The sequence below is a fragment of the Pleurodeles waltl genome, chromosome 12 (genome assembly GCF_031143425.1).
Source record: "Pleurodeles waltl isolate 20211129_DDA chromosome 12, aPleWal1.hap1.20221129, whole genome shotgun sequence".
NCBI lineage: Eukaryota > Metazoa > Chordata > Amphibia > Caudata > Salamandridae > Pleurodeles > Pleurodeles waltl.
This window is the reverse complement of record NC_090451.1, coordinates 388,705,825-388,730,251: the sequence shown is the minus strand read 5'-3', so window position 1 is coordinate 388,730,251 and position 24,427 is coordinate 388,705,825. Positions and strand designations below refer to the sequence as shown.

The window sequence follows — 24,427 nt, the reverse complement described above, 5'->3', positions numbered from 1 at the left end:
ATGGAGATAAGACGCCAGGGACAATGAACTTAATTAACCCCACTGTGGCTGGGGAAGACACACAAGTACATATAATCTTTGTTAACCAATAGGAGCAGCCTGTGCAATCACTTACCCCAAACACATCTGATGCCATGCTGCAGATTTAGATGGTTTCCTAGAATGTGGCAGGACTAAAATTCAAACTGGAAGATCCAGAGTGAGGATTTTATTGATAAATTCCTTGTTTGCATGTTCCAGGAAACATGGTTGTTGCATCAGGTCCATATATTGGGACACACATTACAGAAGTTAAACCTCCAACAACAGGCAGACCATCAGCTGGTCTACCAGTTTGGGTAAAGACAACCATAAGTTAGTAAAAATGAAACTTGTGAATCTTAAAATCACCGGTTATGGGCATTCGCAATGGGATTTTTCAACATGTACATTCATGTCCTCAGACAGGGCTGTTTAAGCTGCCAACACTATCGCTTCTTATTGATTACTTGGAACAATCCAATATTGACAGTCACCTCATCCTTGCAGGGGATTTTAATGTAATCTTTGAACCACTGGATATTATACAAACCCTCACAAAAGAGGTTGAGAAGGTCAAAGGTGTTAAGCTGCAACCCCAACATTATCACATGGTTTGCATGTGTGCAGTGGCACAGAAGGCCAGTAATATTTTTTAGAGGGGGCCAGCTAGAAGCAATTTTTCACCCACAAAAAACTGACGAAACGGCCCACTATATGTAATATTGTTACACTAGCACATTTTTACTCGCTCATTACCAATGCCCTATGCTTGTTCAATGACCCAGTTCAGGAAGAGTTCTCTATCATAAATATCTTAACAGAAATACCTAATCAATTAGGATGCAGGTCTACAGAAGTCTAAGATGAAACCATAAACAGAAAGACACCCTTTGGTTTGATGAACAAAGCAAACAGGCCAAACAAAAACTAACGGCCGCCATAAAAATTGGCAACAGATTCAATAGTTGAGGGGAGGAAACAATACAAAAACATGCACTTAGCTGCCAGGGAGAACTGGAAGGAAGGGAATTGGTGAGAACTGGCTATTTGTGCAAATATGAAGGATAGTCTGGCTCTTTTGGCATATCCACACATGGGACTATCCATGCTGTGAGGGACCAAGAGTTCTATTTCCAGCCACATATCTGGGCGCAGTGTTTTACCAATCTATGCTGATCAGACCCCCCCCCCTTCCCTCCCTAAACCACCACCACTCTCCACCCCACTGGAATTGGACATGTTTGAGTCGCACAGAACCACACCAAGCAAGACTCCTGAAATGTATAAACAGGATTTCACCTGTGAATTGAAAAGATTGAGCAGAAGGTGAGAATGTGCCACTTTACACACTTATTCTACATGTAAATTATGGCCTGAATTTGAAAAATACTTTGTTCTTTTGTCCCACTTATCACAACCCGAGGAAGACCAGAATAATTTTCGTCTGTTGTATATAAGATGCTTTACAGACAATTCACATTTTAAGAACAGAAAATACAGAGTGAGTTGTCTTTTCTGACTCCGGATATTTATTGTATGCTTGGCGGATAAGATGCAGTACTCTTAAAGCATCTTAGAATTTTAGTGGAACAAATAAAATAAGCATATATTTCTATGATTATTTGATACACAGATTAGTGGAATGATGTACATTAAAGAATGCTGCACTGTATTTTATGTATTTTTAAGGGGACTTCCTCTAAATAGATATATAAAAAAGAAAAAAGAAAAGTGAGAATAAATTCTGTAGAATTTGGAGGAGCAGATCTTTGTTTCTTATCAATGAAGGAACTGATGCATTCCAGTGCTTCAAGCCGTTAATTGGAGACCTGCCATGTCTTATGTGGCAGTAAAATCAAAGAACAACTGTGGAATGATTCTCCTCTGCAGCAGCTGAAATGTTCATGCAGCTGCGTTTCTTTAGGTACAGCCTCAAAAGTTAGAATCAACGTATGGCAGGTAGATCAGAAGTGTCAATCCAAGCATCAAGTTCCCAAGGATGCAATTGAACGTCTCAGGATAGAGCCACAAATGCCCCACAACCAATCACAACAAACCAACATCTGTGAAATCAGCATGCATAAACAAAAGTCTTAAATAAGCAGTATTACAGCCATTAGGAAGACATCCTAGAAATAAAATTAAAAAAAAAAAACATACCAATGCTGTGTAGGAGAATAAAAAAATAAATAAGCTTGCCAGAAACCAAGCTGAAATTGATGGGGAGATGATTACACAAGACTATTACTATATCTCTGACAAGAAATGGTGCTAATTTTTCCCATCAAGTTTTTTTTTTTTTTTTTTAAATCGGATAACGATAAAATATCTCAAGAAATATTTCCATTGATTTTCATCTTTCCAGCCTTAATATTGGCAACAGGAATTAAATGCAGCCAGTGTAAAATAAATCTAATAAAAAAAATATATATATTATATATATATATAAAAATCACTCCAAACACATTAGAAAAGAAAAATATGTATCTAAGCACATGGTGCAGATCTGGAGTGTGGATTTTAGAACATTGTGCAGGAGAGTCATTTTGGGAGTTAATTTTATTCCTTGAAGCATGATGAAGTTTGAAGTCAACCTGTTTTAGGTAACTTGGTTGCTGGGGGAAAAAAAAAAAAAAAAAAAAAAAAAAAAAAAACATTATATATATATATATATATATATATATATATATATATATATATATATATATAAAATTTACACAAAAAAAAATATATAAATATATATATATAATTTTTTTTTTTTTTTCCCCCCAGCAACCAAGTTACCTAAAACAGGTTGACTTCAAACTTCATCATGCTTCAAGGAATAAAATTATATATATATATATATATATATATATACATACACTTTTTTTTGTTTAGCCCTCAGAGCGTGAACGACATTTTTTTCAAAAGATAGTTCCATCAATGGCCAGTATCAAAATCCTTCAGGGGGGTGTTCAGTTTTTAGAGCCATGCTGGCAGACTCATCTTATGTTAATGCCACAGACATTCCCAAACATTGTGTCATGCAGACCCTTCGCAAACACTTTTTGCTCCTTCAGCCTGATGTATTTCTTTAACCTAAATTAACCATACTCACATGCGGTCTATTCTAGTACCTCCTCTACTGGAGCATGAGATAACAAGAGCGGTATGGAGTATTTACAAAGGCGTAGTTGCCCTTCAGGTAAGTCTTGCTGTGGGAGCAAGCCTAAGTGAAAGGTGCCACACAAGACTGGAGAAGTTACACCCAAAACAATGAATTTACAACTCTACATGTACTATCTGCAAATGAAGTATAGATGGTTCTCACTGAGAGTCCAGGTGGGGAAACTCAAGAAATTTAAGTTTCCAGGCTAAGATACTCTGTTCTGGGGGTAGGGTGGACTAGCCACCTAATCAGTTATTCTTATGCTGTCTGCAGAGACCATTTGCACCACATGATCCTTGCACATAAACCCCCCCCCCCCCCACACACACACAGAAAGGTAAGCATTCAGACTGACTGAAAGCAAAAGGATATCAAACATCAGCAAGATATTTACAGATCACCTACTATGTGATCACAGGAAGCACTTAAAAAAGTACCTTGGTAAGGTACGAACCCTTCTCACCTAGCCAGTGTGCCAACAAATCGGTGAAAGCATTCACTCACAGGTATAAAACATTTGCAACTCACTTAAAACCTCAATCGAGGAAAAAAAGGACACTAGGTTTATCAAAGATACACTTCCCAATTGGTGACTGCATAAGCAATTAGTAATACCTTCTCATCGGCATGTCCCCACCTGCCTAACTGATGCACTTTGGAATTCTTGAACAATGCAGCTTCAGAAATCCCTACTGTCTGGCCCTATTAAACCCCAATCTTAGCACAGTATGCATGCAATTTTTCATTTTGCAGCCTTCCAGATGCAGGCCAAAATCACTCCTAGAGATAGGAATGATGAACAGCAGCACTTTCAAATGGCAAGGGTCTTGAATATCACACCTGTTATTGTACATCACAGCTCTAAACGAGCAACTTATGTCAGATTTTCTTCACTGCATCATAATATCTGGAACCCAACTGAAGGCTGATGGGGGAAATGACTACACCTGCAAAATAACACTTCCCTTTAGGCTCTTCTCCTTAATGGCAACTCACCATCAAGATGTTCTTGTGCAGAACACCATCAGCACACCCCTTCAATGCAGTATGTGCTACGTTCATGGTGCACCTCCAGGATATGTATTCAGCTTGGTATTGGCAACTTCTAAATATCCGTACAATGTTAATCTTACACATTGCCCATTAACAGTCCAGACAGCTGCCAGCACAACCACACCAACACTGCACCAAGCCATCTTCGAATTTACCACAATAAAGGCATTTCAATTATTCTGACACATCTTTACTCTCTCTGTTCAACATATGAATTCTTCAGAAGGTAACAGCCTTCCTAAACCCCAGAGCAACATAAAGGGCAAGATTTTTGTAATATAACCACCCGGGAATGGGCAATGGACATCCATGCAGGTCAGAACAACAAAACTGCACAGCGTCAACATGAAGAGCAATGTGGTTCGAACACTAATCCGCTCCACACATCTATAAAAGGATAAACTGTCAATATAAATCGTAAAAGGAGTATTGTGTTACTTCACTCAACCTTGCATGCCACTCGCAAATTCCACAGAAGAAGCCACCTGAATGAGCAACACGAATCCCACAACTGCACAGGTCCCCAGATTCCACAAGTTCTTCTAGAACTTCCTTTGCACTATACAAATAGTACTTGCATACAAAATTAACCCATCTTGAGCAGATAACCCAGAAAGTATGATTCGTGGCTCCATGCATTTCACCACTGCCTCTGAATTGCATGTCTGAGTCCATCAAAAAGGCTTTGTTGAAGCACTAAAATCCAACAGGAAATGTTAATAGGAAAAGGATTATCAAGGTTGCAAAACCAATTTACCATTGTAGTTCGACATTTCATTGTATTTTTTTCAGGTAAGGTTGTAGAACTTACTGATAATTGACCTATGCCATACATAGCATTACCATAAGCACTTTGGTGCTTGCAGCCTTTTGCGCTTGGACTAGTTTGTTTTGTTTACTATCTTCAGATTAAAAAATACTTGCACTAAAGCTGCAAACCATAAGCCATAATGAAAACTATGTAGCCCAGCCTCAGAGCAAATCAAACTCCAACTCACATCTACATCCCAAGTATTCCTTCATTTACTCTTTGGATGGAAAATTCACATTTGTGCATGAACGAGTACTGTGTTCATCATGTATAAATACAGAAATCGAGGTTGCCAACAGGGCTAGAATTAAAAATTAAAGACCAAATTTTATTTAAGAACATAGCAGCATTTACAAAGAAAAGTTTAAAATAATGGTTGTCAACCAATACTTAGTTTTTTTTAAAAATAACAAACTTACATATGTCAACCAGAGTGTCTTGTGCCTCCATAGTCTATTGGGTTGACACTCGCTGGTGAAACTGCTACCAAGGAGTGCTGCTTGGAGGCACCTGAATGGTACATTGATATCGGCTTTTATTAGTTGATTGAATCAAGTATCACCTGCCATAGCAGCATCGTGAACTCTTCAGCGTTCCATAAAAGGCTGGTGTACTAGATCCATTGGTGCCACAGGCTTCTTTAAACATTTTGATAGAAGCCTCCCGTCCCAAAGTGTCCTTGCAGTTAGTTTAAGCTTATTAAAAATATCAATTGCAGCATTCAATCACGGATCATTTTAGACAAAGAAGGAATCCAACATAGTCCACCATGTCGCCTGCCAATTTTCACACCAATTCCAGCATCCCAAGCTTCTGTTTTTTGCTACTTTGTGGGGGTGTCAGTATACCTGAAGGGACAGGAGAAGTCCTATTTTCTTCAGCCAATATGGCCTGTTTTGCTTGAGCTTTGTCCTGTGAAATAAAGTAAAAATACATTAGCACACTTGGGGTGTGTGGAGGGCTAAAAAGAACTCTAAATTCTAGGAAGCAAAACCATCTCCAAACAGTTAAAATGACTAAAACACCAAGCGCTCAGTACTTCAAGAAAATCCCAACCACATCTTCAGGTAACAACCTTTTGACAATTTTAACCTGGTATCATGGATCAAGAATCAAGATCCTATTGTGCTACTAATGCCACAATTCAATGAATGCTTCGCCATTAATCAAGTCAATAACAGACTTGTCATTTCATATTTTTGAAGGGTGTGGGTTCTACTGCACCAGAAGTAAAGGCAACTCAGTAAAAAGTAAAACAAAAACATGTACCTAGTTAGGCTACCAAACCGAAATCTAGATAACCCTACCACGTTCACTACATTGCATCAAACGTTTGAGGCAATGCTACAAAATAACATTTGTGATAGACCAACATGCTATTCTGAATAACTCTGAACTCCACCCTGTGCAAAGCTAAGAAACGTAGTTTGTCGAACTTTAGGATGAAGTTACATAGCACCATACCAGCAAATCCAAGCTGTTTATGTGAGTCTGTATATTGTGCATATCTTCAGGGGCTACACAACGAAAGTGACGGAGTGGAGGTTTTCCTGCTTCTTTTACAGCAAGGGCAAAAGGACGCATCCACTTTATGCACTCAGCCAACTCGCTCCAGCTATAGCCTGTAAACAGACAAGCTTGTTAAAGGGTGGCAAGGAGGGGGAACTCTGTACTCAATACCATCAAGACCACTGTGCTAAATACTTACCTGAAACTTTGGCCACTAATTCCATGGAAGAAAAGTGACATAAGGCAGATGCAGCAAGGACACCATAAGTGAACTCCAAGCACCCAAGATCCAGCACACAAACGTCCAAAAGCTAACAGGAAAAAATATAAGTTAGCAGCTGCTCAACAAAGCCCCTAAAATAAATATTTGGAACACTTATTCCCCCCCAAACATACCCACCTCAGTTATCTGCACAAAACATTCCTGAGGATATTGTGGCAACAGAACTTCGCAGTCTTCTTTTAAATATGCCACCTGCATATAAATGTTCAACCAGGACACTACTGTCAGAGGACTTAAACTCCACCCTAGGCTCTAAAGGAAGAGGAAAAACATAAGTTACCATTCATTTGTTTCCCACATCATTCTCTGCACACCTGCCAGCTTGTCGAAATGGGAGGTTTTTTTTGTGTTTTTTTTTTTTTTTTTTTAAAGCAGGCAAACAAAGTTACCATGAATTTCCACTTTTCCTCCCTTGTAATACAAGCCGGGGACGGGGGTTACCCCACACACACAGACACTAGGCCACATTAAAATCACAAGGCAGCCTTCCAGTGCCACAAGGAAGAATGAGGAAGCACAGTCCAGAATTGGCCTCCACGTTCAACTTTCTCCAAGCAAGACTACAAAGAATGACGTAGGAAGCAAGCTGCAAGGCAGAGTATTCCAGGGTGAAAAAGGATATACATCAGAAACAGTCGCAATAATGGTTGGACGATTGCTTACTATGCAATTTAGTTTAAATGCATACATGCTATATAAAAAAAATATTTTTAAATTTAAAAAAAGCAGAATAGTACAATTACGTAGATACAAATACTAAAATGACTAAGTGAGTAAAGTTCCTATGTTTACAACATTTTAATTAAAATTCTCGTCCAGACATCTGGACTATTACAAGAATGGCCTTCATATTAATGAAGACTGAACAATAACCTGAAGTGAATCCAAAACCTGAACAGCCGTTCGTCACTCTTAAATGCTTTGTACTTCAGTCAGCTTAGCCCTTGCGACACTCCGAGAACAACTTTGACTGTGCACTAAACTTCATGGTATATATTTAGAATATATAGATGGGTAAAATGTAAACAACGGATTTTTATTTTTTTTCTTTCCTGAGGTATTTTGTCTACACCACTCTTCGTCCTCTCTTCCAGAAGCTGTGCTCCCTGGTTTCCAGCACTGCTCTGACAGGCTGTTAGAGAGCCCAGTCAGAGCAGCCTGCAACAGTGGGCAACAACATTTGTTAACAACTGCTGTCAAGTCACAGCAGAAAGTTAATTTGAATCCAGCTACTCACGCTGGAATCCCTCTACCTAAGGCATACATAAAAACCAAATAAATCATGCACAGTTTGTTGAACTAGCCATTCTTTTGACGTTCAGATTAAGTTACTCAATCATGATTAATGGATGTACAAGGTTTTTTTTTTTTTTTTTTTTTTTTATTAGCAAATAATTTAAACCATTCTTTACTGGCAAGTGATTACAGAAAATAGGGTTCATTCAATTGAAAATCCAATACTGTAAAGTCTTTCCTTCAATAGTGGGCACCCATATTGGATGTATTCAATCCTGCCCTAAGCATATTTTCTTTGTTTGAATATATGATGCGATAGAGGGAAAAATAAATTTTAAAAAAGGGACGTCAAATAAAATGTAATATATAAGTACCTTCATAATAATTAGTTCCATCTTCAGAATGTCATCTTCTGTACATGCGCCATCCGTAACATATGCAAACTGGTAAAGCTTTGGTGGATATATTTCCTGAAACAGATACATTTTATTTTTTTAACTGCCGCAGAACGCACAAGCAAGATAGTTTCAAAAAGGACATGCAAGAAGACTCAAACAAGAATCTAGAGCGGATTTCAATCCACTCAACTCTTAAGAGATTACCTCTAGCTTTGCAGCAATGAATAAAGCTGAAATCCCAATCAGTTGTAACCTTGTTTTAAGAACATCCTGTTGTGTTGACATGAAGCGATCAAAAAAGTCTTGTGCCAAGTAAAAGGTTTCCCTGTGCAACTTGTACACCTCACAGACCTGCAAAATAAGTTAAATAAATTTACTACTGAGCAGGGACCATGTTAATACCAGTTATTTATAGCTTTAATTTTCCACTGAAATAATTGGCACTGAATAGCCCAGTGATGTGCTGAGTCCTACATCACTTTCACGAATGTATTTTTAATATATTTGGAAGGCCACATTTTCCAATTTAAAATAATTTACCAGTACACAAACAAAGAATGCTATTTTGACAAATTCTATATATTTACTCAATAATTAAAAAATTAGTTTCACTAGTTATGTAGGTGAGCAAGGAAAAAAAAAAATCCTTTATTTTTTCAACAAAAAAAAAAAGAAAAAAAAAAAAAAAAGAAATGCCGGTAAAAACCTGGACAGAGTAGTCACGTGGGCTGCAGCTATGCTACACTGAAAAACAGACTGGCTTTGAGACCTAGAGTATTCCATCATGCTCAGTCAGCAGCCAGTGCTCCAGTTTAACGACTTCTGGTGGAAGGGTCCTGAAGTTCAGGGCTGCCTCCTTTTTTTCTTCTTGGAAATTATAAACCTTTATACCGGGTTTACTTGACACTTCTAATGACGTAGAATACCTTTCTGCTATTCAACAGAAATTTTCATTTCTCCACAAAAATACCTGCTCTATGAAGTGCCCTTATTGTGCTACAAAGCAAGCAAACACAGATACTCATATCTGTAGACTGAATACAGATTCCCACATTCTTGACAAGGGGAACACTACCGAGGGATGGATACACCCTTATAGAATTCAAAACAGAGCACGGCAGCGACAGTTCCTATCAAGGCAACTAGAACAGCGGCATCAAGGGGAGAGAAATTTTACCAAAGCTCCCACTTTCATCTCAAAATATACTTTAGGGATAGATTCAAAGAGTTGGTCTCGAAAAACAGCATGGGTCAACGATGTTGAAGCGAGATACATTGGCTACTGATCTGACATCAAATAACCAACATTCGGCATCAGAAGTATGAAGAAGCACCATTAAACAATAGTATACATAATCTTTATTTTCCACAGACTTCTGAATAGAAGTTAGAAGTCTGACTTCCCCTCATATGTGACCGCTCTGAACTTGAATATGGCGGACAATAATGTCATCGTATCTGATAGGGACACAAAGTAAAACTATGTTTAGCTCTGGATGATCGTCCTTGCACCCAAGTAGATCCCGTTTTAAAAACGTGTTGGAAACTCCTAAAGTATTAGTAAGCATTCTCCAACTTTGACCAACTCTCCCCATGCCACTTTGTTTAATTTCACCTCTGATCAGAGCCTCCTGAAACATGTTGATATTCACAAGCAAAGTACAACTTCCACCTGCTTCCTAAGGCTTTTGACACAGGAAAAAAATAAAAACGTTAAAGTTTCCACTTCCGTAGGTTCCAGGTCTCTTACAACAAGCAATTGTACTGTTTTGCTGCACTTGCTTATGTTAATGTTACACCCGAGTGCAAAAAACAAATATAGGCCTCCAGAGCAGAGTTCATTTCATCTGAACAAACCCACCTACTGATAGTTTCTGCATAAAGGACAAAAAAAAAAATAATGTCACCACTGCTCGTCTGTGTCAGACAATGAGTAAATGGTTGGATTTTATTGGCAGAAAAGTATGTGGCAAATACCCAGTGATAAATAAGGTAGATCAAGCAATTGACAGGTCTGTCTCGGGCAGCTCGAGAACTTGCCTAGACAATCATGAAGACTATAATGATATTATCCATGAGTGTATGATGGTCTTTAACCAAATCACGTGCTGCACATGGCTGTCATGGCCTACCATGAAGACAATCTTAGTTGATGCTACTAGTCTTAAACCAAAAGGCAGAGCAATAAAGTTAACCTTGCTTTCTTGGGAAATCCGCCATTCGTCTCACAGGCTGATGACTAAATGGCAACTGACAATGGAGAATTTCAAAACTGTAGATTTGAGTTAATCAGGGTTTTAGGAAATTGTGTCAACTCATTAACAATTCCTTGATAAAACATGTGTTGTCTTGCTGGCATATGACAAGCTTGAAAACTTGCGACTAAAGAATGAGTTGCTTGAAGGTCTGAAGTTTGTTGCTCCAATTGTACTCCTTGCAAAGTAATGTTTTATTTACTTAAAGTAAAAGTAACCGAGTTACATCCAGTTTTAAAGACTGCTAAACTCGTTATTTCTAACAAGAAAATGGCTTTATTAAAGAAAAGCAAATGTAAAATGTTCTTTAAAAAACTGCTCCTGGATCTCACAGGTAGACAAGAATATTTAGTGCTTAACATTTCAATGGCTTTTGTTGCAGTTTATTTTTCAACTTCCGCTGATTAAGTGACACTGGTTTACCATACAATATTTCCCCCCCCCATTGAAAGGTTTCCTGCAAAATAAATAATCTGCAAGGCACCAAACAGCTAGATCCCAAACACTGACATAATTTAGTTATTAAATGAAGAAGCACGTACAATATGAGCGCAGAAAAAAAAAAGGAAGAACACAAGCAGGTCCTTGTCAAATTTTAAGGGTATCGGCGCTGTGTTTTGGGTTTCAAATCAGATGCTCTGTGAAAACATTGAGAAGATAGAGGAAACACTTGTGCATGAAGACAACATGCACTCCCATAGAGCAGATTAGAGTTGTCAGAAAACTGTATGACGTGGCAGTTTCCTGGGGGTATATGCAAGACCATATATAGATTCCCTCAGTTCCTGACCACAAACACCTTTTCATCACATTCCAATGCACTAGCAAACCAAGGCTTGGGTTAAGTAGATTTAGAAGGGGAAAACCCCCACACAAGGGTTTCTACAAACCTAAACTGGTGAATTCTACAGTATATATATATATATATATATATATATATATATATATATATATATATATATATATATATATATATATATAAAATGCAAGAGTTCTCTAGAGCCAAGTCCCTTTCCAAGAATTTTGACAATTCCAACCTGTTTGCTGGTTTGTCAGTTCCTTCAACTTGTGCAGTCCGCTCATCCAACCATGGAGCTCAACAGGAGACAAGCACCAAATGTTTCTGGACATCTATTTTTGTTTACATTCAAGCTTGCTGTTATTGTAGAGGTTGCTGCTGCCATAAACTCAAGGCTCACCTCCATCAACCAGTCCAGGAGAATTGCCCTCATTTTAGGCTGCAGGTGAGGGTGTCGCTGCATGAAGTGTTTATCCCTCACATAGGCATGTTCTTTGAGCACCATATTCTTCCAAACAACATCTTTGCTTCCAAACCTAAGAAAAAAATGGAAAAAAAAATTTGAAAACCCTCCTGGAAAGGACAGGATATCATCGGATTAATATCCCCCCGCCCTCCGACAATGGTTGACAGCCAATTGTGATTTATTCAATTAATGACCACTTCATAGTAAACCACCCAGAGAATTAACACAAACCAATAAAACAGTTTCTTTGCTCAACTACCAATCCAAGAAAAGCTCTCGCCAATACCTTGCGTGGTTCAATTTCCTCGCTAACAGAGCGAAAATTGAAAAAAAAATCTCTTCCCAAAATAAAAAGTTGTTTAAGAAAAAAAAAAAATATATATATATATATATATATATATATATACACACACACACATATATATATATATATATATATATACACACACACACACACAGGTCATATGACGCTCCAATACTTGTTGCCTGGTTCGAGTGAGGCACAGTAGTTAAACCATAGATGAGGCAAACCACGGTATATAACAAAGCATCAGAAAAGCAGCTCAATGTGACTGCAAACTTGGATTGCTAAGATAAGCAAGCCAGAAACAATTCACAGCTAGATATTTGACAGCAAGAGTACTATGAACATAATGCCCACTATTTGTTCATGCCCAAATTTTGTATGCTTCATCCAAGGACTGGGTATTATTACAACCGTAATAGTTAAGGTACAAAGCAGCAAGTCCCCTACAAGGGTGTACTGTTTAAAATACCAGTAGTTTTTATGCATCCAAAAATGCATTATTGTCATCCTTAAGTGATCCGCAAAACGTCTGCAGCCCAGGATGGTTCTTTAATCGTACTCTGAAAGAATCAGGACACAACTTGCATGCTTCGAGTGATGGAGGTCATTTATTTAAGTGTGTCAAACAAAGGCATGCATGTTGTTTGGGGGCTAAGAACAGACAAACATCTAGCCACACCCATGACTATTTATACACACTCATAGGGACATTTCAAGCTAGATTACAAAGTAGGAGGTACATGAATGCAAAAACTGTTATTCAAAAGTGTACTAGAAAAAATACTAAATGGCTTTCTATAGTATGAATAATGGAAGAGATGGTGATCTGAAGTATAACAGGGCAATAAACCCTGTTAAGTGACTTTAGGAATTGTCTTAATACAACATGTTTTTACATTAAAAAACACTGATATTTAGAACCACTTATTGCCTCAGCTTTATAACCTGTATTTTTCTTGTTTCTCTATTTTTTCAAGAAAACTATTTTTATTATTGATTTTCTCCGTCAGGTAAAAGACCTGGATTACAACTCAAGGGCACAAAAAGGTACATTGCATGTAGTTAGGGTTCTGTTTCAATTAACTTATCAGAAAGCAATGTCTAGCACATTCAGGGTAAGCAAGTCGAACTAGGATTGTACTAGAGTTTCTGAAGCATGGCTTGACTATAGCAACTGGTCAGCAAGTGGGGTTACTGGGACAACAGTGAGGAGTGAGTGCAAAACCAGAGGGAGGGGTGGGCGGGCAGTGGGGGAAAACTGGTCTAGTGCAGCGGATATCATGCTTGGGCTGGAGGTGGTGGTTGTAATGGTGCTGGGCCTCACTTAATAGGCAATCTAGGTGGAGCCCGGATGATTCCTCTTAATATCAGGGCCCTGAAAATTAAGAGCATGACGTAACATGACAGTAGCCGATCCCAAAGTGGGCCTATAGGTCATCATTGAAGACTTTTGGCTTCTCCATAGGGCTACACCATGGCCTCAGCCCAACGTGTCAAAGTGGCTCTCCCGGCCATGTTGCAGGAGAGGAGCATGCTTTACCGGTGCATCGTCACAGTGCGGTATGCCAAGGAGAGGCCCAATTCATTAAGCGGCGGTCGCTGTTTTATACTTTACGCTTGTATACGCCTAGGACATCCGCCTCGCAGATGCGGGCAATTTTTTTCTTTTCCATAGTGTATTTGGATAATTTCTCTCACTAAAGCAGTCAGTGAAATTCTGTAATGCACTGTACTAAGATTTGCAATCTGTTAAGTGGCCGGCTGGTCCACCACTCAGCTTCTTAGCGGCCATTTTTTCACTTCACACGTTGTTTTATAAACTGTCAGATTATATACATTATGAAATTGAGAGTAGCAGCCAGGGGTAATTTCTACTCAGCCCAGTAACAAAAATAACCTGCTTTACTTTTGAAAAGGGGTGGGCAAAGTGATAAGTTATGGGTTCCAGCCATCACCTGTAGATTACAGCAGCAACTGAACTGTATCACTGAATATTTCTAAATAAAAAGAAAGCATCAGTGGTTTTTAAACAGTTATGCACTGAAAGGCTTCAACCTTTAGTTTAGTCTTGAGATGCAACAATCAACGATTTGCTAAAGTCACATTGGTATACAAGATGGAGGAAATGCAGTAACTATTTTGAAGTTGAAAGTCATACCCAAGGATCGGCAGAGGAGATGCCCTCACTGGAATGAGCCGGTGAACATCAACTGGAGAGAAACCAATCCTGCAATCGCCATCTTCTTTTTCAGGTGTAGGAATAAGCCTGTGTGGACTTCTACAAGAGCCATTCTCCCAGGAAACCTAACCAAAAGTTAATAAAGATTTAAAAATGCCTGCATTCCAATTATCCTAAGAACTTTTCAGGTCAGTATAGCACTGAACCTTAATAAATTAATGGAACAAAGTTGTTGCAAACCCCTCAGTCACGAAAAAGGAAAAGTCTTGAATAAAACGAGCATTGTGGAAGTTCAGTTTGAGATCAGAGACTGGACATTAATTTGAATGCATGGATTATGACTAGCCTACATATTTAAAAAAAAAAAAAAGTAAAAAAACAAACACCACACACACAACTCCATTTCACAACTTAAGCAACTTCAGTACCAAAACCTGATGCAGACACATTACGGATGTCTGACAGATACCATGAGAGCTCTAAATTGCAGCACCCTGCTATAACCAATTTTACTCAATTACACATTGCTATAAATATCTATATCAAAATGACCAGCCCGAAGGCTTTCATTTGAAAGCCAAATACATGTACATATGATTGGCCACACCTCTACTAACAGTCGATCTACAGCACTTAACTTACATGGCAGTAAAAAAAAGTATGGAAATTAAGTGCCAGGTTTTTGGCTAGGAAAAGTTAATACAGCAGACAGTAGCATTTAGCACTGTCTGCTGTGGCATTAGACAGCATTCTGGAATAATTACCAGTGGTTTAAGCAAAGAGTTCAGGAGCAGTGAGGAAGAACCAATTACAAGGCTGCATCAATTTGGATGCAAAGTTTTTTTACACATAAAAAGGTTCCCTTCTAGCAGAATGAAGGTTATCACCACAAAAACTTGAAGAGTTTTTACCGCAACCACCATTCAGTAACATACTGTAATAAAGTGCTGCATGTTCAACGGGTACAACCCCCAGTTTGAGTATATGCCATTGGACCGGATTCCACGGAACGTATTCCCATAGATTAGTCTTTACAGCAATTTGAGATAGGAATTCACTGTGAGGGTGGTGGGGTTTACAGATGATGGTAACCAAAAGGTATTCTGCTGTGATATAGTATAAAAATACTGTAGGGTGCAACACAAGGTACATGGTGAATGACTACTACAGATAGAGTGGATGGGTATGAACGATGGCTGCTTGACTATCTCTCAGCACACACTGTCCAGAATCCAAGCTCAATGGCAGCACTGTGGAGAGGTTGTGCCTGCAAACATTAACTTTCAAACATATCCTTAATTTGCAGAATTCCCCATAGTGCACCACATCATCCTCACATTTTGCTCTTCACCTACACATCCTCACCAGAAAGATTCAGGAAAGGACTTCACTTAAAATGTCCTAAACTCTTTTTCAGGAACTATGTCCACACAAATATTGTATTAGCCACTCAAGTAGGTGGACAAAACCTATGAAATACCTCATGTTAATCCAGTTTAAATTCAAACACATAAAAAAAAAAAAAAAAAAAAAAAAAAACACACACACAAGTTAGTCATAGAAACATGCACAAATCGATGGATTAGTGACTGCAGTTTCAATACCTTCAACAAGTAAAATTGAAAAAATAAAATTACAATAAAAATGTATGGTTTCTTGCGACAGCTCAAACAGGCCACATGCCCTACAATTGTAACCAGCACCATCCTGATGACACCCACTTTTCTGTGGACTGAGTGACAGTTTATATTTAAGGCACATGCTAAATAGTCTGTGTACACTACAGCGAGGACAGTTGTATCCAACAGAAAATACAATCTTGTGCTGTTAACATTCTCGGCTTTAAGTGGGCCACCAAGTTCCTGCCAATGACTGACAATTCTCATGTCCAGCAAGCTGGTATCACCAACACATCCACACTTCTCTAACTTTAGGCCACAGTAAGTTATGTTACATTCTGCTCTATCACTCCTTTCTTACCACCCTAGAAAAATCTCACTCTACTTCCATTGTTTGGGGAAAAAAAAAATATATATATATATACACACATATATATACACACACACACACACACATACTTTTGCATGCTCGATGACAAAAGGGCAGCCAAGAACAGCTTGGGTGACTTCTACATTCTGAATGGATCAGTGGGAGTGGGTAAGTACCAATTCAACCTGCAGCTCGAGCAACAGTTTGCTATCTGTGCTAGTTCACCTCATAAAACGTCAATCTTCCCCCTTCAAAATAACTAGCACCAGAGTGAGTCCAAGCCCTTAGTTGTAATCTTGGGATGTGTGACCCCTTTTAAAGATGGGGAAGTTTAATCCACTCCTGAATTAATGTGCAAGGTGTGGCATTTGTATGATAGCCATATGGGGCAGGATTAGCAAGCATCTTAGTACATAATAATGGTAAGAAGAGTGGGATGGTTCGGGGTAAGGAAAAATATCTGGAGGAAAGTGTAAATTTCCGGCACCAGGACTTTGCTAGGAGTGTTTTACATCATAGGCCTGGTCATAATGGACCCGTCACTGGCTTTAGGGTTAGGTAAGTTATTTGGAGATGGGAAGAAGGGACCAACCGAGGTTGATCCCTTTACCAAATAGTTTTTACCCTTTGAGTGGCCTGGATAGTATCGACTGACTGATTTTAAGATGCGATGAAAAGAAGCAGTTCGAAGAAAGTGGCGGGACGGGTTTTGGCCAGGTAGTGAGTGATTTAATTCAAGGTGCCCAGATTAAAACAGCTTGTTGGAATATAGCCGGACTTAAAAATAAAAAGGATGTGAGGTGGTTCACTTTGTACAAATGAAAACGGGGGTAGGAGGGACCGGGAGATTATGTGGTCCAGTGTACAGTCTCCCAACTATAATCCTATAAATTAGAGTACACTGTTCCAAACTACTCTGACCTCCTGGGGGACCTGGGCACTGCAACGCCTAGCGGGCTCCCCGAGGGGGGCTCTTAAGTAGAACAGCACGGCTTAAGTATGATAACCTACAAATCGGAGTAGATTTAGTGTGGGAGAGAACAGAAAAAAGGGTTAAAATTGGTTATTCAGTGCACCAAAACAATTATTTTAATCAGTACGGGGTGGATGAAGACCAAGACTAAAACAATGTGTAGGTGAGAGTCACACAAGACTACAATGATCAAGTGACTCTCAAATAACAAAACCTGGGGGAATATAATTCATATAGTACCTCTATGCCAAGGTCATAGATATTTGAGAGTCACTTGATCATTGTACTCGTGTGACTCTCACCTACACATTGTTTTAGTCTTGGTCTTCATCCACCCCATACTGATTAAAATTGACAAGTCATTTAAAAAGGTCGTGCGTTAGGAAAAACCTGACATCCTATATTTTTTTTTTTTTTTTACATTCTAAGCAGAAGGTCACACAGTTCACCTGTAACTCTGCAGTCAGAAGGAAAATTAATAGTAAGAAAAACTGACTTGTGGCCTCTGAACACAGAGCAAATGTGACATAAGAACAAGATTTAAAGAAATCTTTTATTGTCCCTCCACTTTTCAACTAAACAGAACACCTCTTCAGTGTCAACTCGACAGAAGGGCTGAGTAAGTATTAAAAAAACAGCTCGACCAGATCAAATAAGACTCGCCAATGCGAGTGGATTTTGAGAGCCCTGTAAACACTGAAATTAAGAGGAGTTCGTTTGGTAATTCCAACTTCCTCGTGTTTGGGCTAGATTGGGATATTGGGGTTGTCAGGCAGTGTGTGGGAGGTGGATGCAGGGAGATAATCCCTAAAGATGAAGGTTGTCGAATAAAATGGGATAAAATTATACCAGAGAATCTACTCAGTCTTTAGCCTTTTTGAAACCAACATTAATACCTGCCTTGGCATCGATCAAACTGATGAGGTCTTAAATGCATTCCAACAAATTTGTGGGTGTGTGGGTAAAGAGCTTAGTAAGCCTGTGGTTAAGAGGGCTATAGAGGAGGTTGGGGAGCAGGCAGATGATTCAATCAAACATGCTCACCAGGAACTGATGAATTGAGTCCCGCCCCCAGGAATAGGAATGAGATTGCTATGCAGATGAAAATATATAAACAAAGTTTGTTTGAGGAGAAATTAGAGATAAGGTTAGCACACTGAACGACAGTGTAAATTTTTGGGATGTGATTAATTGGCCTTTTTTTTAAAGAACTATGCTATGGATTGTATCATTACTCTGGATATTTAGGTTTCCCACTATCGAAGTAGGTTTGTCCATTGTGTGGCAGAGATGTAGGGTGGAAGGTGTGGGGTATACACCCTTGATTTAACCAAGGAGATAAATAACTATGCCCAATGTGAAGGCACCAGGTCCTGATGGGGTGCCCACTGATTTGTTTAAATCCGAGCCTCAAGTTTGGCCAAAATGTTTAAACCCATGTTGGAAACGCGGTTTGCAGGAAGATATCCCACAATCCTGGTCCAAAGCTATTACCAGCAACTGTATTTTAAAAGGGGTTAAGATCAGACCCAAAATGTTATTGACCAGTTTCCCTCATTGACATGACCGTTAAGGTCATAGAGAAAGCCTTTCTACCCATTATAAATGGTGTGGTCTGTGCAAAATAATGTGATTTCCAGACTAACATATGGATTCAGGCCCAGTAAAGCTACTTTGGACCAATGTTTGAATGTGCTATTGATTATAGGAAAATATACAGTGGCAAAGAAGGGCTCATTGCACATAGCCTCCATGAATCCCAGCTCTGCATCTGACCGTGTAAACAGAGCCCAACTGTGGAGGATATGGACTGATCTTGGGGTGGATCAGTGTATTTCTTATGTGATTTACATATGGATCTTGTTGCCTCGTTAAGATACGATCGAGAAGTGCACTTCTCAGAGTCTGAGCCTTCACATGGGTGGGGTAAGCAGGGCTGCATAATGGCCCCTTTTTAATTCATTTGATATAATCAACAACCTGGGCCCAGTCTTACGTGCAGCCTGCAAAGATATCCCGAGGGTTGGTTCAGTCAGTTCCCTCCCTTCTTAACGTGGATGATGCAGTACTAACTTCTAGAGCTGTGATAGGTCTACAACAGTTGGTGGACTCATTAGTGGCCTTTATGAGGGTACTCGATTTGAGTACCAACTACGTTAAACCACATACTATGGTTGTTGTTGGTACTAGTAAATCTCAGGGGGAAAAAAGGGGGGTCTAGTTAGCAAGGGTTAACACCTTCTCGTATTGGGGCATCCTCTTTTATGAGAGGTTCCTGGGGTCCACAAATGGAACTAAAAAGAAATGTTTTTTTGAGGGCTGCAGTTGTAACGCTTGATTTTGCTAAAAGGCTGGGGGCTAAACCAATGCAGGCACTGATCAAGGTTTCAGGGTAAGTGTATCCCAATCACCAGCCATGGTAGTGATATCTGGGGTTTTGAAAATATGAAGGTTATTCAGACAGTAGGAAACAAATTGAGAAAATTGCTGGCAGTTCCACTGTCAATACCCACATTCACTATTCATGAAGAGCTAGGCTTGGGGTATATTTGTGATCAACTTGCTCTTGCGCATTTGCTCAGGTGGATCAGGGTATGGTGTAATCCAGTTTAAGATCTAAACCGGACAATTAGGGACTGCCCATCTCTAACACATTATCTGGGTTAAGGATGTTGCAGGTAAATTAGGTCACCCTGAACTATTTGAGACTCTACAGGCTATTACAAAGCGGAACCTGAATTGGGCAAAAACATTTTGCCCACATGATGAGCTCTGAAAGGGAGGTGCATGAACTTACTAAACCTACAGTCCGATCATATTTTACACTAAAGACTGGTCCCTGGATGGAGCCCTATATGACCAATGTCCCACAGTCCGAACACTGATCCCTACTGACGAGATTTAGATTCAGTCTTCTACACTGGTCCCTTGCAAGCCTCAGTGAAAACATAAGATGGAAGAAAGAGGTCCCTGTCCGTGGGAGGATTTCTCATCACACGACACTGCACTTTGTGATCCCTACAGAGCGTTATGGCAGAAGTACATTCTGCCTCTATTGAGGGAGCACCCTTTTGAGCAAGACAGACCAGCACTGAGTTTTTACAAATGTTAACTAGCCCGTTTGTTTTAATGTAGCAAGCTTTTTGACAGGGGCTCATATGATTATTAAGAGCTTGCCCAGGTGATTTTATGCTATGCGATGTGGCCATGAATTTAGCAGGTTTTAAACATTTTCCCAGAATTATTTTCTTAATTTAATGCAAGTAAGTAATTTTTATACGAGTCTACTATGTGCTTTTATATGGCTTTTAGTAGTTGAATAAAGTGTTCTGACTACCTAGTACTGCATAGCTTTCCCACCTACAGCGTACATTGGTTCAGTCCTGTCTAGGCTCCCATTATTGACATGACTACAGGCTAAATGGCGGTTGGAAAGCAGTTCTGCTTGATTAGAGTTGGGTTTAAAAGCATCTACCTGGAGGTTCACCATTTGGCTGTTTTTTGTTGTTAAAAAAAAACTGCTAGATAGTCTTGATTATTAAAAACAGGGATGATTCAGTAGATCTGCAGGTCTGGGGAATCTTGAAAACTAACCACCAAGTTAAGTCAGAAAAGGCCCATTTCCATTCAGGCCAGAAATTAAACCAAGATTTGCTCTTAAAATACAAGAGCACTGATGAATCGGTTCCACTCAACAGATTTGCTTATCATCTCTGAAGGACAAAAGAGGGCTTTAAGGCTAAATCTTGCTTCACCTAGAGGTCCCAAAGTTTAACTCTCCCTTTGCACAACACCAGATAGTCTCTGGATGGGGTGAAACCCATAGACACGCTGTTCGACTGCTTCACTGCTCCGGCATGCTCGCAGGGTTCTTGACTCAAGGCTTATCAGGGCCTTCCCCAATCTTACTTGGTCACCACTGGGGCCCCTAGCACCTGATGCTGTGAGGTTATTACCTCATATTTACATCCTACTTTACAAGATCTCTACCCACCGCCTAAGGCCCACCTGCCGCACCTTAGATTCTTTCAAGTTTTGTTATCCTGGCCGGACGGCCCAGCCTTGATGAAGTCACCTGAGTGACAAAACACGTGTTGGCTGTATCTTGAAGAATGCGCAATCCGGAGGCAAACTGTGCCTACAATTAAAGACACTTTTCATAACAAATCCGGGATCTTCACGTTTTGTTCTCTCCAACCTCAACTACACCAACAGGGATACATATCCTTGCTACGTGATTGGACTATATACCTCTGTGTGCTGTGGTCACATTGCTTTAGTCTCTGGATGGGGTGAAACCACTACTTCACAGCCAATCTAAGACCCTCAACCCTACTCTGACTGAAGGTGTGCACTGATACCGAAAGTATCAAACACCCACAGAACAATACTAGACGAAGCACCCATTATCTTTGGTTAATTTTCCAACTTCAAGTCTTCTGCAAGAGAAGAGAACCAATAGTCTAATGCGAGAGCGTATACCTGTTGTTCATACTGCTTCTTCCTGGACATCTCAATTTGAGCCACCTCTTCATCAGGGTCCTGCAAGTGCTGGGAGAGAATATAATAATCAGAAAAACGGTGGGGTACGCTGAGGTGGCCAGGCACTGCCAGGAACTATGTTTAAGCAGAAAACAAAATGGCAAGGAAAATTCAATTGGCTAGCTACAAAGCACAGGAAGTGTAAAGGAACTTAAACTGCACGAGACGAGTCGGCTGCGGTACATATTTAGCTGGGGTATGTAGTACATAGCACATCTCAATCAGGAGAACCTATCTAGTAGCAGGGTACATTAGAGCAGCTGTAACAAGCCAGTCAGCAAGGACAACCAAGAAAGGTAGTTTCAAACTGGCATAATAGTACAAGCATTGACTGCTGAGGGCAGATTGTGACCAGCAAGTAGCTTAACAGCAGTTGCAGAGAACAACAAAAGTTTTGGAGAAAGAGGCACCTCACACCACATGAGGCCATAGTGCAGAGGGTTCGGGTAGGGTTTGGAACAGAGGGACGTGAATCCATAGGGTCCCTAGGAGGGCAGAGAGGCTCTGGAGCAGAGTGCTCCCAACCATCACCTCAGATCAGAGAGGCGTCGAGCAGAGGAAATTTAAAGAGACTTCCACCCAAGAAAGAAAGAAAAAAGTGTTTGTGATTGACAAGAGACAAGGGGGTAGACACTACGGGGCACGAGGGCATGGCAGAGTACTTGAGTCCATGGCCCAGGAGGAAATCGGCGAAGATGGCCTCAGTGTTTGGGGCAGTGGCCATACTCCTTCCCAATAAGGGCACAGACGCCTTAAAGCAGATGGTCTAAATAGACTGGTTTATAAAACCTCAAGGCTGCAGAGACCACTGAACAGAGTGACCCATAAAGGACGCATAGGCTTCATAGGAGGACTCACGATTGCCACATCTGCCTTCCTCTTTCTGGATCGTGAGTTGCAGTCTGTTCGCACGATGCTGCCTTCCGGAGACCTGTGACAAAAAAACATTTTTAAAACAGAGCACACTGCATAACTAAGTTACTTCTAGGCACTTCAGAGAGGTGCTATCGAGGGCACAAGGTCGAGGTTACACTGGCAGGCTGGGTAATGTGATCTTTGTAATGGTCTTCCCTCGTGCTGTGGGGGTGGCAGCTGATGTAGTTGGTATTAAGGTACTGGAAAAGGATTTCTTACCTGCCATTGGGCATTCTCTGTTCGAGGCGGGTTCGGAGAAGCGACGGGTCGTACAGCTGGAAACCCACGGAGGTCGGGAGCGACCTGGAGTAGGGAAAAAATATATATATTGCCTTTTAGAGGGTGGTGGTTCTGCGTCCTCATTTCTCCTCACGTCCAGGGAACCCCCCCTCCCCAGCAGGGTAGAGGGGAGCTTCGCTAAGGGGACTCCTGCACCCTACACACGGTGACCCCAGGACCCGGAAGGGCTATGGAGGGCGCGCTTTGTGCGGGTTCAGTAAGCGAAGGGGAGTCTAGAGCTCCCGCCAGCTCCGAAGATGGCGCGGAGGGGGAGGGAGTTGGAAAGGCGCGCTTTCTGTTGAGCCCGACTATACCGCCCGGGAAGGGGAACACCCAATCCAACCGTACACCAATTTTTAGGGGCTAGGGGCATCCCGACCCCGCTACAGGGCCAAGACAACCTGGTAAGAAGCGTCCCCGCCACGGGTAAAAGAAATGAGGGCTCGCCCAGGATTGGGGTACTCCAAGGGAACGGACGGGAGTCAATACACGTCATACTAAATATACGTCACCTAACCCCGCAAACTTTACTACTCATACCTATGGTAATATGAGGTGATTTGGGAGCTAGTTTAACGAGATGGTGCGAAAAATCTCCAATATTGGGATCTGAGTTTTGTTTATTTTTTCCTTACAGAGAGGATATGATCTAGAAAAATAGAAGATCTATTTGATAATTAGTAATGCAAAGTCCTGTGATCTGAACCCACCGACTCGAGTTCTTGAAACGTGGCCCTGCTAGGCAGTCAATGGTATCTGCAATATCGAAAATCCGTCCAATGCTTGGAGTTGGGAGGCGACTTACCTATAGTGCAGACGTTAGTCTTCTTTAAGTTGGGGGATGGGGGTCTCTGTGTCCTACAGCCCCCGCTCGGCCACTGCTGCTAGAGATCCGGTATCGTGGCAGGCAGGGCTGGAAACTCCTTTCGTGGCCCAGTCCAGAGTGAGTAAACCGGGCTGCAGTCCCTTGTGGCGGGATAACGTGGATTACACTCGAGCTGGCCGGATGATAACTTGGATAGGTGTTTGCTCCACGCAGGCCTGGTTCAGTGCTGCACGGTATCTCTGCTGGATGCAAGATAAAGTTGCGTTTCTTTTTCTTACGGTAGTGGAATGTGCGTGCCTTCAAGACCGGTTATGGTTCCAAGGCGTCCTGGTTTGTACAGGGTTTGGGGCTTTGATGGGGGTTCACTTATCTTGCTGGGTCTTACTGTATTACTGGGGTGAGAGTCCTGTACAGTCTCTTGTCTTTCCGCACAGT

The 24,427-nt window shown here is 40.6% G+C and overlaps 2 protein-coding genes across 4 annotated transcripts in view; one reads left to right on the top strand and one right to left on the bottom strand.

Moving 5' to 3' along the window:
* Nucleotides 1-5,338: 5,338 nt before the first annotated feature.
* CCNE1 (cyclin E1) lies at nucleotides 5,339-24,027 on the bottom strand. Its single transcript, XM_069216748.1, has 12 exons — nucleotides 23,972-24,027; nucleotides 23,107-23,190; nucleotides 22,831-22,903; nucleotides 21,913-21,981; nucleotides 14,448-14,593; nucleotides 11,917-12,052; nucleotides 8,667-8,813; nucleotides 8,439-8,534; nucleotides 6,946-7,080; nucleotides 6,745-6,856; nucleotides 6,501-6,658; nucleotides 5,339-5,948 (listed from the first exon to the last, which is right to left on the bottom strand). The coding sequence occupies exons 2-12, from the start codon at nucleotides 23,118-23,120 to the stop codon at nucleotides 5,823-5,825; spliced, it is 1,212 nt and encodes a 403-aa protein (XP_069072849.1). The 5' UTR covers nucleotides 23,121-23,190; nucleotides 23,972-24,027; the 3' UTR covers nucleotides 5,339-5,822.
* The window catches only part of LOC138267638 (uncharacterized protein F13E9.13, mitochondrial-like), a 98,162-nt gene continuing 96,679 nt past the window's right edge, over nucleotides 22,945-24,427 (top strand). The window contains exon 1 of one of the 3 annotated variants that reach the window (XM_069216751.1): nucleotides 22,945-23,016. The gene's annotated coding sequence lies outside the window, so the exon portion shown is untranslated. Of the gene's footprint in view, nucleotides 23,017-23,185; nucleotides 23,571-23,633; nucleotides 23,658-24,427 lie in introns of those variants that run through there. The other 2 variants (XM_069216750.1, XM_069216754.1) reach the window with 2 other exon arrangements.